The sequence below is a fragment of the Gobio gobio genome (genome assembly GCF_949357685.1).
Source record: "Gobio gobio genome assembly, chromosome: 15".
NCBI classification, from domain to species: Eukaryota; Metazoa; Chordata; class Actinopteri; order Cypriniformes; family Gobionidae; genus Gobio; species Gobio gobio.
Window position 1 is genome coordinate 2,469,881 of NC_137108.1, and position 19,737 is coordinate 2,489,617.

General features: G+C 44.1%; 1 protein-coding gene across 3 annotated transcripts in view; it reads right to left on the reverse strand.

The window, feature by feature from the left end:
- inpp5b (inositol polyphosphate-5-phosphatase B) overlaps positions 1–19,737 on the reverse strand; it is a 131,390-nt gene that overhangs the window by 110,566 nt on the left and 1,087 nt on the right. For 2 of the 3 annotated variants that reach the window (XM_079837289.1, XM_079837292.1), the window contains exons 2-5: positions 16,259–16,356; positions 16,159–16,188; positions 12,823–12,933; positions 3,757–3,894 (exon numbers count right to left, since the gene is read on the reverse strand). In XM_079837289.1, coding sequence (XP_079693415.1) covers positions 3,757–3,894; positions 12,823–12,933; positions 16,159–16,188; positions 16,259–16,331 — 352 coding nt within the window. In that variant the 5' untranslated portion in view covers positions 16,332–16,356. Of the gene's footprint in view, positions 1–3,756; positions 3,895–4,097; positions 4,402–12,822; positions 12,934–16,158; positions 16,189–16,258; positions 16,357–19,737 lie in introns of those variants that run through there. The other variant, XM_079837290.1, reaches the window with a different exon arrangement.

The window sequence follows — 19,737 nt, forward strand, 5'->3', positions numbered from 1 at the left end:
GACCGGGCACAGCTAGGACTGGAGCACCCTAGCACCAGGCGTCGCAGGGAGATCCAGGCTATAGAACCTGATAAATGTGTGTGGGGTAGCCCACCCGGCCGCCTCGCAGATATCCTGCAAGGGGACCCCAGAAAGAAGGGCCAGTGAAGAGGCCATGCCTCTGGTGGAATGAGCCCTCACGGCCACAGGTGAAGGCAAACTGCGCACCTGGTAGGCCATGGTAATCGCCTGGACAATCCAATTACTGATTGTCTGAGTAGACGCAGGCAACCCCTTCTTGGGTGAGCCAAAACACACCAAAAGTTGTTGAGATCTCCTCCACTGTGCAGACTTCGCCAAATAAACTCTGAGAGCCCTAACCGGGCAGAGTAGGTGAAGTCTCCCCTCTTCCGCCGTCACGTGAGGCGGAGGATGGAATGCCTGCAGAACCAATGACCTGACCACCCTTGATGACACCTTAGGCACGTAGCCCGGCCTAGGGTGTAAGATGGCTTTTACTCCGCCCGGGGCAAACTCCAGGCAGGTTGGCGTTACCGCCAAGGCCTGGAGATCTCCCACTCTCCTAAGAGAGGTAATGGCGAGGAGAAAAGCCACTTTAAGGGTCAGGTTCCTTGGTTCGGCTGACTCCAATGGCTCAAAGGGGGCCTCAGCCAAGCCTTCGAGAACCACTGCCAGATCCCAAGTTGGAACTGTGGAACGAGCCGCAGGCCTCATCCTCCGAGCCCCACGGAGGAACTGTACAACCAGCTGGTGCCTACCCAGAGGCCCATCACACATAGGAGCGTGGAAAGCCGCAATGGCAGCCACGTACACCTTGAGTGTGGACGGGGTCAGACCCGCAGAGAAGCGATCTTGGAGGAACTCCAGCACTGAAGCCACTGGGCAGTTAACTGGGTCCACCTCACGCTCTCTGCACCAAGTGGAAAATACATTTCACTTGAGGCTGTACAGTCTCCTCGTTGACGGAGCCCTGGAACTGAGTAAGGTCTCTATCACCTCTGCCGATAGGCCAGCCTCTAGGTACCTGGTCCCCTCAGGGGCTAGACCCACAGGTTCAAAATCTCAGGGCGGGGGTAAAATATTGTGCCCGCCACCTGAGATAGGAGATCCCTCCTCAGAGGAATCTGCCATGGATGACCTGCCAGCAGAGCTATGATTTCCGAGAACCACACTCGAGTCGGCCAACGGGGTGCTACCAGAAGTAGGCTGACCCCCTGTTGCCGGACCCTCTCCAGGACTCCCGGAGGCAGAGCAATCGGGGGAAATGCGCACAGAAGCAGCCTCGGTCACGTCTGAACCCTGGCATCCAACCCCAGCGGGGCTGGATGCGTGAGGGAAAACCACTCGCATATGCCGAACCTCTCGCACATGGCCTCCACCACCTCTGAGTGGAGTCGCCACTTCCCGGGCCTCAGCCCCTGCCTCGACAGGATGTCTGCTCCCTGATTTTGGACCCCCAGGACATACATTGCCCTGATGGACAACAGTTTCCCTTGGGACCACAGGAGGATGTGATGCGCCAGTCTGCATAGAGGGCGCGACCTCAAATCCCCCTGATGATTGAGGTGCGCTACGACAGACGTATTGTCTGTCCGTACCAGGACATGTTGGCTGCGGAGGTCTGGGAAAAAGCTCCTGAGAGGCTGGCCTCGGGTGTTACACGAGCCTCGTTCCCAACCCCCTGAAGCGGCTGACCGGCAGGAAGTGGTTGGGAACGATTCTCTGTGTGTGGACGCGCGAGCTGCCCAGCTGCAGGTCTTTCCAGAGGCGGCTGGAGCAGCATGCGTTCGTGGGAAATCGATGTGGCCCGAAGCGTCATAGACGGCGGGATTACCACATCGATTTCCCCAGAGCGCCGCGGAGGAAGCGGAGGAACCTCAGTTGCCCCTTCGTGGGGGGGACCGCTCTTAGAAGTCCCGCCGCAGCTAGGACTTCTTCCCAGCAGCCTTCCGCACCTGAAGTATGTTCCTCAGATCGCCTTTAGGAGCGGAAGACTGCTACTGAGAGCGCCGCCTCTGTTGCCAGGCTCCCGGAGGAGGGGCTCTAGAGGCAACGCTCTCCTTCTGCACCTTTCGGTGCGAGGAGCTGGCTGACGGCTGAGGCTGCCCACTAGGGCCAGCCTTCCCGGGCTTTGAGCGGCGAGGGAGGTACTGGTGGAAGGCTGCGGACTGTTTCTTCGCCTCCTGGTGTCTGGAAACGACGGCGTTAACCGCGTCTCCAAACAGCCCAGAGGGCGAGATCGGGGAGTCCAGGAGGAAGGTTTTATCCTTCTCCTTTATCCCCGACAGTTTCAGCCAGAGATGTCTCTCCACAGTCACCATGGAAGTCATGGAGCGGCCGATGGCACGGGCCGTCTCCCTGGTGATGCGGAGAGACAAATCTGCAGCCTTCCGGAGCTCCAGCACATCCTCCGGAGAGGGACCCTCGCCCTCATCAAGCTCCTTTAGGAGGTCAGCCTGGTAGGCCTGCAAGATTGAGAGAGTGTGCAGGGAACTACCAGCCCGCCCAGCCGCCATATAAGCCTTGCCCACCAAAGATGAGGTGTCCTGACAGGGTTTGGTGGGCAGTGCCGGAGCCTTTAGGGACGATGCAGACTCGGGTGAAAGATAGCTCGCGAGAGCCTCCTCCACCCGAGGCATCGCCCCATAGCCCGCCTCGCGTGCCCCCAGAACATTGGAATAGTCCAATACCGGGGGATTGGAAACACGCGAGGAATACGGCTTCCTCCAAGATCTGCACACCTTGGTGTGTAGATCCGGGAAGAAAGGCAAGCCCTGGCGAGGTGTTTGAACTCGGTGCGAGAGAAACTGGTCATCCAGCCTAATGGGTGGCTGAATTTCCTGAGTCTCTTGTGGCCAATCGATGTTTAATTTAGCCACAGCCCGAGTCAACACCTCGACCAGCTTCTCCTGGGCGGGTGGATGAAGTGATGAAACAATTCCTGCTTCATCACCCGCCTCGATGCCCACCTCCTCCGGCTCCTCGGAACCGGAGAGAATGAGCATCGGACCCTCCAACTCGGGGGAAGATGCCGCAGAGCGGGCTTCCACACCGGGAGGAAGATCCTCTGAACTGTCAGACGAGGATTGGGAAAGTGCCGTAGCAGTCCCGAATCCCGCTGACAAGTCCCGCTGTGGGGACAAGCGAGGACAAGGATGCACACACTGCTTAAACTCTCTTACTTTCTCCATCATACACACACTTTTGCTTTCACACTGTGACAGAACAACAGTAAATAGACAGACAATTTTTACAGAGAGCGCTATGCTGAAGAGCAATAACTGCCGACATTATGCGCCGGCTCCCCTTTTATACTTCCGGGTATGCCGTCACAGTTACGTCATCACGCACGCCAATCGGATTGGTTTCGTTTTCATTCAGACTTCAGATACGCTGATGCTTAGGGAGCATCCCCAAAAGTGTCGTTCCGACGCAGTGAGAGTTCCCAAAAAAATGCATTGTTACATTTTTAATAAAACATTGTTTTAAAGCTATTTTTAAATATACACACACACTCTCACACACACACTCCCCCAACACACACACACACTCTACCCCTAAACCGACCCATTACAGGAAACTTTCTGCACACACACATTCATCTGTGACCCACTGTTGTCTTATGCAAGACAGATGCAAATGCTTTCAGTTCTACACAAATGCCTCTGAAGTCTGAGTACATGATGTTATGAACACGTGTATTTGATCACGGACACAGCAGAAATAGTGAGAGAGCATGTGAACTACACAACTTACCTGATTTCTTACTCTGGCTCATCTTGCCCCTGGTCGCTGCGATGCTCTTCCTCAGAGATCGGGCTCCTCTCTCCACCTTGTGGTATTTGGTGAGCCAGTCAAACTTCGGCTCCCGCTTCGGGTATTGCTCACACACATCTACAAGTTCAAAAGACAAGCTCAGAGTCCTTCCACTCGTCTGATGTTCTGAGAAAGCCAAAGAGGAACTCTGTCATTTCTTCTTCCCTTCGCCGCCGTCCTCTCTCTCAGAACGAGTTCACACTATCCTCACCATCAACACACACAAGCTGTGACTTCCTTTTCTATGTTTCTATGAGACCGCAGTTCGTCTTCTATCTTACCTTGCAGATTTCTGATATTCTTCCTGTTAATGAGCGCGTCCATCGCTGATCGAGCAAAGGTCAAACATCACTTAGACTTTGAGGAAACATGGATCTGCTGCTCATGTGTTACAACCCAAGAGATTATTTGAATTGAAACTCCTCCTCTCACACCCTTCTGTCTGTTGACCTTAAAGCGTGTGTGTCAGATCTGACGGTTGTCTGAGAGTTGAGAGCGCTGGATAACTATATTTTTAAATATCCAGCTGGGCCTCCATGTGAACGCTTATTACACAATGGTTTCTAAAGCACCATTTCCCCCGGTGAATGAATGACAGAACGGGATTGTTACTGTGGCACAACTCGCTCGGCAGGTTTGCTATGGTTTTCTTCTGCATCAGGGCTGAATTCCCATTCATTTGTTGGAATACTGAATGTGAAAGCATGTAAAGCTTGAATTCAATTCAAATTTCAATTCAAATTTATTTGTACACTGCAAAAAATGCTTTTCTTACTTAGTATTTTTGTCTTGTTTCCAGTCCAAATATCTAAAACATAGGGCTGTCAAAAGATTAATCGCGATTAATCACATCCAAAATAAAAGTTTGTGTTTACATAATATATATGTGTGTATTCTGTATAATTATTATGTATATATAAATACACACACATTAATGTATATATTTAAGAAATATTTGATGTATATTCTGTATATACATTTATATAATTTATATTATATATAAATATTTTATATATAAATTTAATACATTTTTCTTAAATATATACATTCTTGTGTGTGTTTTTATATATAAATAATAATTATACACAGTGTACATATATTATGTAAACACAAACTTTTATTTTGGATGAGACTAATCGCGATTAATCTTTTGACAGCCCTACTAAAAAATCTTACATTAAGAAGCATTTACTAGACAAGCAATATTTTTTGGGAAAATAACTCAAAATGAGATTTTGCTTAAAATAAGCAAAATAATCTGCCAATGGGGTAAGCAAAATAATCTTAATTCAAACAGAAAACAAGATTATTTTGCTTACCCCATTGGCAGATTATTTTGCTTATTTTAAGCAAAAACTCCCTTCATTTTGAGTTATTTTCCCCAAAAATATTGCTTGTCTAGTAAATGCTTCTTAACGTAAGATTTTTTAGATATTTGGACTGTAAACAAGACAAAAATACTAAGTAAGAAAAGCATTTGTTGCAGTGTATAGCGCTTTTCACGATACATATCGTTTGCTTCACAGAAAATGCTTCTACATTACAATTTCAATTGATTTGTACATGTTATGCATTTCAGAAATGCACATATACAAAGCACACAGATTAGCTAACTATCTATTATTAATCAATATAATAACTATGGCACAGAATGTGTTCTCAAGTCAGTAATATTAAATCAGGATTTTGACAGAAGTCTCAGTAACACTTTATAATAAGTATGAAGTGCTTACAAATCATTAACAAGTTATTAGTGTCAGGGTTATGTTCAGTTGCTGTTTCCTTTGACCTAGTTTCACTGATTCACCTGTTAATTACCTCGTTAGCTAACCTTTGAACTTAAGCCCTCAGTCAACGGTCGACCTGGAGTTCTTGCACTGGGTTGTTACGTCTGACCCAGGATCTGCGTAACACATAAACTACCCAAACACTGGGTTGTTACGTCTGACCCAGGATCTGTGTAACACATAAACTACCCAAACACTGGGTTGTTACGTCTGACCCAGGATCTGTGTAACACATAAACTACCCAAACACTGGGTTGTTACGTCTGACCCAGGATCTGTGTAACACATAAACTACCCAAACACTGGGTTGTTACGTCTGATCTAGGATCTGTGTAACACAAAAACTACCCAAACACTGGGTTGTTACGTCTGATTTAGGATCTGTGTAACACAAAAACTACCCAAACACTGGGTTGTTACGTCTGATCTAGGATCTGTGTAACACAAAAACTACCCAAACACTGGGTTGTTACATCTGATTTAGAATCTGTGTAACACAAAAACTACCCAAACACTGGGTTGTTACATCTGATTTAGAATCTGTGTAACACAAAAACTACCCAAACACTGGGTTGTTACGTCTGATCTAGGATCTGAGTAACACATAAACTACCCAAACACTGGGTTGTTACGTCTGATCTAGGATCTGAGTAACACAAAAACTACCCAAACACTGGGTTGTTACGTCTGACCCAGGATCTGCGTAACACATAAACTACCCAAACACTGGGTTGTTACGTCTGACCCAGGATCTGCGTAACACATAAACTACCCAAACACTGGGTTGTTACGTCTGACCCAGGATCTGTGTAACACATAAACTACCCAAACACTGGGTTGTTACGTCTGATCTAGGATCTGTGTAACACAAAAACTACCCAAACACTGGGTTGTTACGTCTGATCTAGGATCTGTGTAACACAAAAACTACCCAAACACTGGGTTGTTACATCTGATTTAGAATCTGTGTAACACAAAAACTACCCAAACACTGGGTTGTTACATCTGATTTAGAATCTGTGTAACACAAAAACTACCCAAACACTGGGTTGTTACGTCTGATCTAGGATCTGAGTAACACATAAACTACCCAAACACTGGGTTGTTACGTCTGACCCAGGATCTGTGTAACACAAAAACTACCCAAACACTGGGTTGTTACGTCTGATCTAGGATCTGAGTAACACAAAAACTACCCAAACACTGGGTTGTTACGTCTGATCTAGGATCTGAGTAACACAAAAACTACCCAAACACTGGGTTGTTACGTCTGACCCAGGATCTGCGTAACACATAAACTACCCAAACACTGGGTTGTTACGTCTGACCCAGGATCTGCGTAACACATAAACTACCCAAACACTGGGTTGTTACGTCTGACCCAGGATCTGCGTAACACATAAACTACCCAAACACTGGGTTGTTACGTCTGACCCAGGATCTGAGTAACACAAAAACTACCCAAACACTGGGTTGTTACGTCTGATCTAGGATCTGAGTAACACATAAACTACCCAAACACTGGGTTGTTACGTCTGACCCAGGATCTGCGTAACACATAAACTACCCAAACACTGGGTTGTTACGTCTGACCCAGGATCTGTGTAACACATAAACTACCCAAACACTGGGTTGTTACGTCTGACCCAGGATCTGTGTAACACATAAACTACCCAAACACTGGGTTGTTACGTCTGATCTAGGATCTGTGTAACACAAAAACTACCCAAACACTGGGTTGTTACATCTGATTTAGGATCTGTGTAACACATAAACTACCCAAACACTGGGTTGTTACGTCTGATCTAGGATCTGAGTAACACATAAACTACCCAAACACTGGGTTGTTACGTCTGACCCAGGATCTGCGTAACACATAAACTACCCAAACACTGGGTTGTTACGTCTGATCTAGGATCTGTGTAACACAAAAACTACCCAAACACTGGGTTGTTACATCTGATTTAGGATCTGTGTAACACAAAAACTACCCAAACACTGGGTTGTTACGTCTGACCCAGGATCTGTGTAACACAAAAACTACCCAAACACTGGGTTGTTACATCTGATTTAGGATCTGTGTAACACAAAAACTACCCAAACACTGGGTTTTTATGTCTGATCTAGGATCTGCGTAACACAAAAACTACCCAAACACTGGGTTGTTACATCTGATTTAGGATCTGTGTAACACAAAAACTACCCAAACACTGGGTTGTTACGTCTGATCTAGGATCTGTGTAACACAAAAACTACCCAAACACGGGGTTGTTACGTCTGACCCAGGATCTGTGTAACACAAAAACTACCCAAACACTGGGTTGTTACATCTGATCTAGGATCTGCGTAACACAAAAACTACCCAAACACTGGGTTGTTACGTCTGATTTAGGATCTGTGTAACACAAAAACTACCCAAACACTGGGTTGCTACGTCTGATTTAGGATCTGTGTAACACAAAAACTACCCAAACACTGGGTTGTTACGTCGGATCTAGGATCTGTGTAACACAAAAACTACCCAAACACTGGGTTGTTACATCTGACCCAGGATCTGCGTAACACAAAAACTACTCAAACACTGGGTTGTTACATCTGATCTAGGATCTGAGTAACACAAAGACTACCCAAACACTGGGTTGTTACGTCTGACCCAGGATCTGTGTAACACATAAACTACCCAAACACTGGGTTGTTACGTCTGATCTAGGATCTGTGTAACACAAAAACCACCCAAACACTGGGTTGTTACATCTGATTTAGGATCTGTGTAACACAAAAACTACCCAAACACTGGGTTGTTACGTCTGACCCAGGATCTGTGTAACACAAAAACTACCCAAACACTGGGTTGTTACATCTGATTTAGGATCTGTGTAACACAAAAACTACCCAAACACTGGGTTGTTATGTCTGATCTAGGATCTGCGTAACACATAAACTACCCAAACACTGGGTTGTTACGTCTGACCCAGGATCTGCGTAACACATAAACTACCCAAACACTGGGTTGTTACGTCTGACCCAGGATCTGAGTAACACAAAAACTACCCAAACACTGGGTTGTTACGTCTGATCTAGGATCTGAGTAACACATAAACTACCCAAACACTGGGTTGTTACATCTGACCCAGGATCTGCGTAACACATAAACTACCCAAACACTGGGTTGTTACGTCTGACCCAGGATCTGCGTAACACATAAACTACCCAAACACTGGGTTGTTACGTCTGACCCAGGATCTGTGTAACACATAAACTACCCAAACACTGGGTTGTTACGTCTGACCCAGGATCTGTGTAACACATAAACTACCCAAACACTGGGTTGTTACGTCTGATCTAGGATCTGTGTAACACAAAAACTACCCAAACACTGGGTTGTTACATCTGATTTAGGATCTGTGTAACACATAAACTACCCAAACACTGGGTTGTTACGTCTGATCTAGGATCTGAGTAACACATAAACTACCCAAACACTGGGTTGTTACGTCTGATCTAGGATCTGAGTAACACAAAAACTACCCAAACACTGGGTTGTTACGTCTGACCCAGGATCTGTGTAACACATAAACTACCCAAACACTGGGTTGTTACGTCTGATCTAGGATCTGTGTAACACAAAAACTACCCAAACACTGGGTTGTTACATCTGATTTAGGATCTGTGTAACACAAAAACTACCCAAACACTGGGTTGTTACGTCTGACCCAGGATCTGTGTAACACAAAAACTACCCAAACACTGGGTTGTTACATCTGATTTAGGATCTGTGTAACACAAAAACTACCCAAACACTGGGTTTTTATGTCTGATCTAGGATCTGCGTAACACAAAAACTACCCAAACACTGGGTTGTTACGTCTGATCTAGGATCTGTGTAACACAAAAACTACCCAAACACGGGGTTGTTACGTCTGACCCAGGATCTGTGTAACACAAAAACTACCCAAACACTGGGTTGTTACATCTGATCTAGGATCTGCGTAACACAAAAACTACCCAAACACTGGGTTGTTACGTCTGATTTAGGATCTGTGTAACACAAAAACTACCCAAACACTGGGTTGCTACGTCTGATTTAGGATCTGTGTAACACAAAAACTACCCAAACACTGGGTTGTTACGTCTGATCTAGGATCTGTGTAACACAAAAACTACCCAAACACTGGGTTGTTACATCTGACCCAGGATCTGCGTAACACAAAAACTACTCAAACACTGGGTTGTTACATCTGATCTAGGATCTGAGTAACACAAAGACTACCCAAACACTGGGTTGTTACGTCTGACCCAGGATCTGTGTAACACATAAACTACCCAAACACTGGGTTGTTACGTCTGATCTAGGATCTGTGTAACACAAAAACCACCCAAACACTGGGTTGTTACATCTGATTTAGGATCTGTGTAACACAAAAACTACCCAAACACTGGGTTGTTACGTCTGACCCAGGATCTGTGTAACACAAAAACTACCCAAACACTGGGTTGTTACATCTGATTTAGGATCTGTGTAACACAAAAACTACCCAAACACTGGGTTGTTATGTCTGATCTAGGATCTGTGTAACACAAAAACTACCCAAACACTGGGTTGTTATGTCTGATCTAGGATCTGTGTAACACAAAAACTACCCAAACACTGGGTTGTTACGTCTGACCCAGGATCTGTGTAACACAAAAACTACCCAAACACTGGGTTGTTACATCTGATCTAGGATCTGCGTAACACAAAAACTACCCAAACACTGGGTTGTTACGTCTGATTTAGGATCTGTGTAACACAAAAACTACCCAAACACTGGGTTGTTACGTCTGACCCAGGATCTGAGTAACACAAAAACTACCCAAACACTGGGTTGTTACGTCTGACCTAGGATCTGTGTAACACAAAAACTACCCAAACACTGGGTTGTTACGTCTGACCCAGGATCTGTGTAACACATAAACTACCCAAACACTGGGTTTTTACGTCTGACCCAGGATCTGAGTAACACAAAAACCACCCAAACACTGGGTTGTTACGTCTGACCTAGGATCTGTGTAACACAAAAACTACCCAAACACTGGGTTGTTACGTCTGACCCAGGATCTGTGTAACACATAAACTACCCAAACACTGGGTTGTTACGTCTGACCCAGGATCTGAGTAACACAAAAACTACCCAAACACTGGGTTGTTACGTCTGACCCAGGATCTGTGTAACACATAAACTACCCAAACACTGGGTTTTTACGTCTGACCCAGGATCTGTGTAATACAAAAACTACTCAAACACTGGGTTGTTACGTCTGACCCAGAATCTGCATAACACAAAAACTACTCAAACACTGGGTTATTACGCCTGACCCAGGATCTGTGTAATACAAAAACTACTCAAACACTGGGTTGTTACGTCTGACCTAGGATCTGTGTAACACAAAAACTACACAAACACTGGGTTGTTACGTCTGACCTAGGATCTGTGTAACACAAAAACTACCCAAACACTGGGTTGTTACGTCTGACCTAGGATCTGTGTAACACATAAACTACCCAAACACTGGGTTGTTACGTTTGACCTAGGATCTGAGTAACACATAAACTACCCAAACACTGGGTTGTTATGTCTGACCTAGGATCTGAGTAACACATAAACTACCCAAACACTGGGTTGTTATGTCTGACCTAGGATCTGAGTAACACAAAAACTACTCAAACACTGGGTTGTTACGTCTGATCTAGGATCTGTATAACACAAAAACTACCCAAACACTGGGTTGTTACGTCTGACCCAGGATCTGAGTAACACAAAAACAACCCAAACACTGGGTTGTTACGTCTGATCTAGGATCTGTGTAACACAAAAACTACCCAAATACTGGGTTGTTACGTCTGACCCAGGATCTGTGTAACACATAAACTACCCAAACACTGGGTTGTTACGTCTGACCCAGGATCTGAGTAACACATAAACTACCCAAACACTGGGTTGTTACGTCTGATCTAGGATCTGTGTAACACAAAAACTACCCAAACACTGGGTTGTTATGTCTGACCCAGGATCTGAGTAACTTAAAAACTACTCAAACACTGGGTTGTTACGTCTGACCCAGGATCTGTGTAACACAAAAACTACTCGAACACTGGGTTGTTACGTCTGACCCAGGATCTGAGTAACACAAAAACTACTCAAACACTGGGTTGTTACGTCTGACCCAGGATCTGAGTAACACAAAAACTACCCAAACACTGGGTTGTTACTTTTGACCTAGGATCTGGGTAACACATAAACTACCCAAACACTGGGTTGTTACGTCTGACCCAGGATCTGAGTAACACATAAACTACCCAAACACTGGGTTGTTACGTCTGACCCAGGATCTGGGTAACACAAAAACTACCCAAACACTGGGTTGTTACGTCTGACCCAGGATCTGTGTAACACAAAAATACTCAAACACTGGGTTGTTTCGTCTGACCCAGGATCTGTGTAACACAAAAATACTCAAACACTGGGTTGTTACGTCTGACCCAGGATCTGTGTAACACAAAAATACTCAAACACTGGGTTGTTACGTCTGACCCATGATCTGTGTAACACAAAAATACTCAAACACTGGGTTGTTTCGTCTGACCCAGGATCTGTGTAACACAAAAATACTCAAACACTGGGTTGTTACGTCTGACCCAGGATCTGAGTAACACATAAACTACCCAAACACTGGGTTGTTACGTCTGACCCAGGATCTGGGTAACACAAAAACTACCCAAACACTGGGTTGTTACGTCTGATCTAGGATCTGTGTAACACAAAAATACTCAAACACTGGGTTGTTACGTCTGATCTAGGATCTGTGTAACACAAAAATACTCAAACACTGGGTTGTTACGTCTGACCCAGGATCTCTGTAACACAAAAACTACCCAAACATTGGGTTGTTACGTCTGACCCAGGATCTGAGTAACACATAAACTACCCAAACACTGGGTTGTTACGTCTGACCCAGGATCTGTGTAACACAAAAATACTCAAACATTGGGTTGTTACGTCTGACCCAGGATCTGTGTAACACAAAAATACTCAAACATTGGGTTGTTACGTCTGACCCAGGAAACTTAGGAGTAGGAGTAATATATAATTTTTTATGGAACACTTAATAGTAATGCAACTAATGTGTGCTCAAGAAACATTTATGATTGACGTATAAAGCCCTTATAAACAGCTCTTACCGCTCCACGCCCGATTGACCTCGCCGAGGAACAGACGGCTGTGAGATCCGAAAGGTAACTTCAGCTCCAACTCCTCCTCAAGAAACGTTACTCGCACTCGAGTGTCCGCACCTGTGCAGTGACAAAACAACTCTCCTGAGACACTGTGAAGACACACTGCGAAGACACACTGTGAAGAGACACTGAGAAGACACACTGTGAAGACACACTGCGAAGACACACTGTGAAGAGACACTGAGAAGACACACTGTGAAGACACACTGCGAAGTCACACTGTGAAGAGACACTGAGAAGACACACTGTGAAGACACACTGTGAAGACACACTGTGAAGAGACACTGAGAAGACACACTGAGAAGACACACTGTGAAGACACGCTGTGAAGACACACTGCGAAGAGACACTGTGAAGACACACTGTGAAGAGACACTGCAAAGAGACACTGTGAAGAGACACTGCGAAGAGACACTGTGAAGAGACACTGCGAAGACACACTGTGAAGACACACTGCGAAGAGACACTGTGAAGAGACACTGTGAAGATACACTGTGAAGACACACTGTGAAGAGACACTGCGAAGACACTGTGAAGAGACACTGTGAAGGGACACTGTGAAGAGACACTGTGAAGAGACACTGTGAAGACACACTGTGAAGAGACACTGCGAAGACACTGTGAAGAGACACTGCGAAGAGACACTGTGAAGAGACACTGTGAAGACACACTGTGAAGAGACACTGCGAAGAGACACTGCGAAGAGACACTGTGAAGAGACACTGCAAAGACACACTGTGAAGACACACTGTGAAGAGACACTGTGAAGACAAACTGTGAAGAGACACTGCAAAGACAAACTGCGAAGAGACACTGTGAAGGGACACTGTGAAGAGACACTGCGAAGACACACTGTGAAGAGACACTACGAAGCGACACTGCGAAGACACACTGTGAAGACACACTGTGAAGAGACACTGTGAAGAGACACTGTGAAGACACACTGCGAAGAGACACTGTGAAGAGACACTGTGAAGACACACTGCGAAGAGACACTGTGAAGACACACTGCGAAGAGACACTGTGAAGAGACACTGCGAATAGACACTGTGAAGACACACTGCGAAGAGACACTGCGGAGACACTGCGAAGACACAGTGCAAAGAGACACTGCGAAGACACACTGTGAAGACACACTGCGGAGACACTGCGAAGACACACTGCGAAGAGACACTGCGAAGAGACATTGCGAAGACACACTGTGAAGACACACTGTGAAGACACTGTGAAGAGACACTGTGAAGACACTGCGAAGAGACACTGTGAAGAGACACTGCGAAGAGACACTGCGAAGAGACACTGCGAAGAGGCACTGCGAAGAGACACTGCGAAGACACACTGTGAAGAGACACTGCGAAGACACACTGCGAAGAGACACTGCGAAGACACACTGTGAAGAGACACTGCGAAGACACACTGCGAAGAGACACTGTGAAGAGACACTGCGAAGACACACTGCGAAGAGACACTGCGAAGACACACTGTGAAGAGACACTGCGAAGACACACTGTGAAGAGACACTGAGAAGACACACTGTGAAGACACACTGTGAAGAGACACTGCGAAGACACACTGCGAAGAGACACTGTGAAGAGACACTGTGAAGACACACTGCGAAGAGACACTGCGAAGACACACTGTGAAGACACACTGTGAAGAGACACTGTGAAGAGACACTGTAAAGAGACACTGCGAAGACACACTGCGAAGAGACACTGCGAAGACACACTGCGAAGAGACACTGTGAAGACACACTGTGAAGAGACACTGTGAAGAGACACTGTAAAGAGACACTGCGAAGACACACTGCGAAGAGACACTGTGAAGACACACTGGGAAGACACACTGCGAAGAAACACTGTGAAGACACACTGTGAAGAGACACTGTAAAGAGACACTGTAAAGAGACACTGCGAAGACACACTGCGAAGACACACTGTGAAGACACACTGCGAAGAGACACTGCGAAGAGACACTGTGAAGAAACACTGTGAAGAGACACTGTAAAGAGACACTGTAAAGAGACACTGTGAAGACACACTGCGAAGACACACTGTGAAGAGACACTGTAAAGAGACACTGTAAAGAGACACTGTGAAGACACACTGCGAAGACACACTGTGAAGAGACACTGTAAAGAGACACTGCTAAGACACACTGCGAAGACACACTGTAAAGAGACACTGTAAAGAGACACTGCGAAGACACACTGCGAAGAGACACTGCGAAGACACACTGCAAAGAGACACTGTGAAGACACACTGCGAAGAGACACTGTGAAGACACACTGCGAAGAGACACTGTGAAGACACACTGTAAAGAGACACTGCGAAGAGACACTGTAAAGAGACACTGTGAAGACACACTGTGAAGAGACACTGTGAAGAGACACTGCGAAGAGACACTGTGAAGAGACACTGTAAAGAGACACTGTGAAGAGACACTGCTAAGACACACTGCGAAGACACACTGTAAAGAGACACTGTAAAGAGACACTGCGAAGACACACTGCGAAGAGACACTGCGAAGACACACTGCAAAGAGACACTGTGAAGACACACTGCGAAGAGACACTGTGAAGACACACTGCGAAGAGACACTGTGAAGAGACACTGCGAAGAGACACTGTAAAGAGACACTGTGAAGACACACTGTGAAGACACACTGTAAAGAGACACTGCGAAGAGACACTGTGAAGAGACACTGTGAAGAGACACTGCGAAGAGACACTGCGAAGAAACACTGTGAAGACACACTGTGAAGAGACACTGTAAAGAGACACTGCGAAGACACACTGCGAAGACACACTGTAAAGAGACACTGCTAAGACACACTGCGAAGACACACTGTAAAGAGACACTGTAAAGAGACACTGCGAAGAGACACTGCAAAGACACACTGTAAAGAGACACTGCGAAGAGACACTGCGAAGAGACACTGCAAAGACACACTGTGAAGAGACACTGTAAAGACACACTGTGAAGAGACACTGCAAAGACACACTGTGAAGAGACACTGTAAAGACACACTGTGAAGAGACACTGTGAAGAGACACTGTAAAGAGACACTGAGAAGAGACACTGTGAAGAGACACTGTGAAGAGACACTGTGAAGAGACACTGTAAAGACACACTGTGAAGAGACACTGTAAAGAGACACTGAGAAGAGACACTGTGAAGAGACACTGTGAAGAGACACTGTAAAGAGACACTGAGAAGAGACACTGTGAAGAGACACTGTGAAGAGACACTGTAAAGACACACTGTGAAGAGAAACACTCACCAACTACAGCGAGCTCATCTGGAGATGACACTGTGGAGATATGAGAGGAAACATCAGGAAAACTTCCCTTCAGCTGATCAACCAAATCACTCACTCTTACCTTCAACCACTGAAAAGTCATAAGAAATGGGTATGATTTCATCCAGAGTGACATCATCACCAGTGATGGCCATTCTCCGGTGGGAATACAGGAATAACCTGGAAAAATAAAATAAATAGAATAGGACAAGTTGAAAGAGTTGTCCCACAACAGTTCAACTGAGCATTAGTGTGTAGTAATGTGTGTTAATGTGATCTATGAACTCACATGTTCCTGATTCTATATACAAATGACATGATAAGTCAGTAAAATCAAATTAACTATTACAGTGCATACTACACATACTTCACTATTACAGTGCATACTACACATACTACGCTATTACAGTGCATACTACACATACTTCACTATTACAGTGCATACTACAAATACTTCACTATTACAGTGCATACAGTGAAGTACTACACATACTTCACTATTACAGTGCATACAGTGAAGTACTACACATACTTCACTATTACAGTGCATACTACACATACTTCACTATTACAGTGCATACAGTGCATACTACACATACTTCACTATTACAGTGCATACTACACATACTTCACTATTACAGTGCATACTACACATACTTCACTATTACAGTGCATACTACACATACTTCACTATTACAGTGCATACTACACATACTTCACTATTACAGTGCATACTACACATACTACGCTATTACAGTGCATACTACACATACTTCACTATTACAGTGCATACTACACATACTTCACTATTACAGTGCATACTACACATACTTCACTATTACAGTGCATACTACACATACTTCACTATTACAGTGCATACTACACATACTACGCTATTACAGTGCATACTACACATACTTCACTATTACAGTGCATACTACACATACTACGCTATTACAGTGCATACTACACATACTTCACTATTACAGTGCATACTACACATACTTCACTATTACAGTGCATACTACACATACTTCACTATTACAGTGCATACTACACATACTACGCTATTACAGTGCATACTACACATACTTCACTATTACAGTGCATACTACACATACGTCACTATTACAGTGCATACTACACATACTACGCTATTACAGTGCATACTACACATACTTCACTATTACAGTGCATACTACACATACTACGCTATTACAGTGCATACTACACATACTTCACTATTACAGTGCATACTACACATACTACGCTATTACAGTGCATACTACACATACTTCACTATTACAGTGCAGACTACACATACGTCACTATTACAGTGCATACTACACATACTACGCTATTACAGTGCATACTACACATACTTCACTATTACAGTGCATACTACACATACTACGCTATTACAGTGCATACTACACATACTTCACTATTACAGTGCATACTACACATACTACGCTATTACAGTGCATACTACACATACTTCACTATTACAGTGCAGACTACACATACTTCACTATTACAGTGCATACTACACATACTACGCTATTACAGTGCATACTACACATACTTCACTATTACAGTGCATACTACACATACTTCACTATTACAGTGCATACAGTGAAGTACTACACATACTTCACTATTACAGTGCATACTACACATACTACGCTATTATAGTGCATACTACACATACTTCACTATTACAGTGCATACTACACATACTTCACTATTACAGTGCAGACTACACATACTTCACTATTACAGTGCAGACTACACATACTTCACTATTACAGTGCATACTACACATACTACACTATTACAGTGCATACTACACACTTTACTATTACAGTGCATAATACACATACTACACTATTACAGTGCATACTACACATACTACACATACTTCACTATTACAGTGCATACTACACATACTACACTATTACAGTGCAAACTACACATACTACCCTATTACAGTGCATACTACACTACATACTACACTATTACAGTGCATACTACACATACTTCACTATTATAGTGCATACTACACACACCACTATTAAAGTGCATACTACACATACTACACTATTACAGTGCATACTACACATACTACACTACAAATACTACACTATTACAGTGCATACTACACACACTACACTATTACAGTGCATAATACACATACTTCACTATTACAGTGCATACTACACACACTACACTATTAAAGTGCATACTACATATACTACACTATTACCGTGAATACTACACATACTTCACTATTATAGTGCATACAACACTACATACTACACATACTACACTATTATAGTACATACTACTCTACATACTACACTACAAATACTACACTATTACAGTGCATACTACACATACTACCCTATTACGGTGCATACTACACTACATACTACACTATTACAGTGCATACTACACATACTTCACTATTACAGTGCATACTACACTACATACTACACTACAAAATACTTCACTATTACAGTGCATACTACACTACAAATACTACACTATTACAGTGCATACTACACATACTACACTATTACAGTGCATACTACACACACTACACTATTACAGTGCATACTACACATACTACACTGTTACAGTGCATACTACACATACTACACTATTACAGTACATACTACACATACTACACTATTACAGCGCATACTACACTACATGCTACACATACTACACTATTACAGTGAATACTGCACATACTACACTATTACAGTGCATACTACACTACATACTACACTATTACAGTGCATACTACACATACTACACTATTACAGTGCATACTACACTATATACTACATATACTACACTATTACAGTGCATACTACACATACTACACTATTACAGTGCATACTACACTACATACTACACAACATACTACACTATTACAGTGCATACTACACTACATACTACACTATAACAGTGCATACTACACTATAACAGTGCATACTACACTATTACTGTGCATACTACACTATTACTGTGCATACTACACATTTACAGTGCATATTACACTACATAGTACGCTTACTACACTATTACAGTGCATACTACTCTACATACTACACTATTACAGTGCATACTACACTACATAGTACACATACTACACTAATACAGTGCATACTACACTATCAGTGCTGCAGTCAGTAAAGGTTCATAAGGATTCAATAATATTCATCAGAGTTCTTACACTTTTTTGTGTGTTTTCTCAGAAGGGACTGAACATTTTTCCCATTATTAGATGTTGGTCTCAAATGCATGGACTAACCCCCACACCAGTTAAGCTGTGGGTTAGTGTGTAGTAGTGCATGTGAATGTGATTGTCTATGAGCTGTGAGTTAGTGTGTAGTAGTGCATGTGAATGTGATTGTCTATGAGCTGTGAGTTAGTGTGTAGTAGTGCATGTGAATGTGATTGTCTATGAGCTGTGAGTTAGTGTGTAGTAGTGCATGTGAATGTGATTGTCTATGAGCTGTGGGTTAGTGTGTAGTAGTGCATGTGAATGTG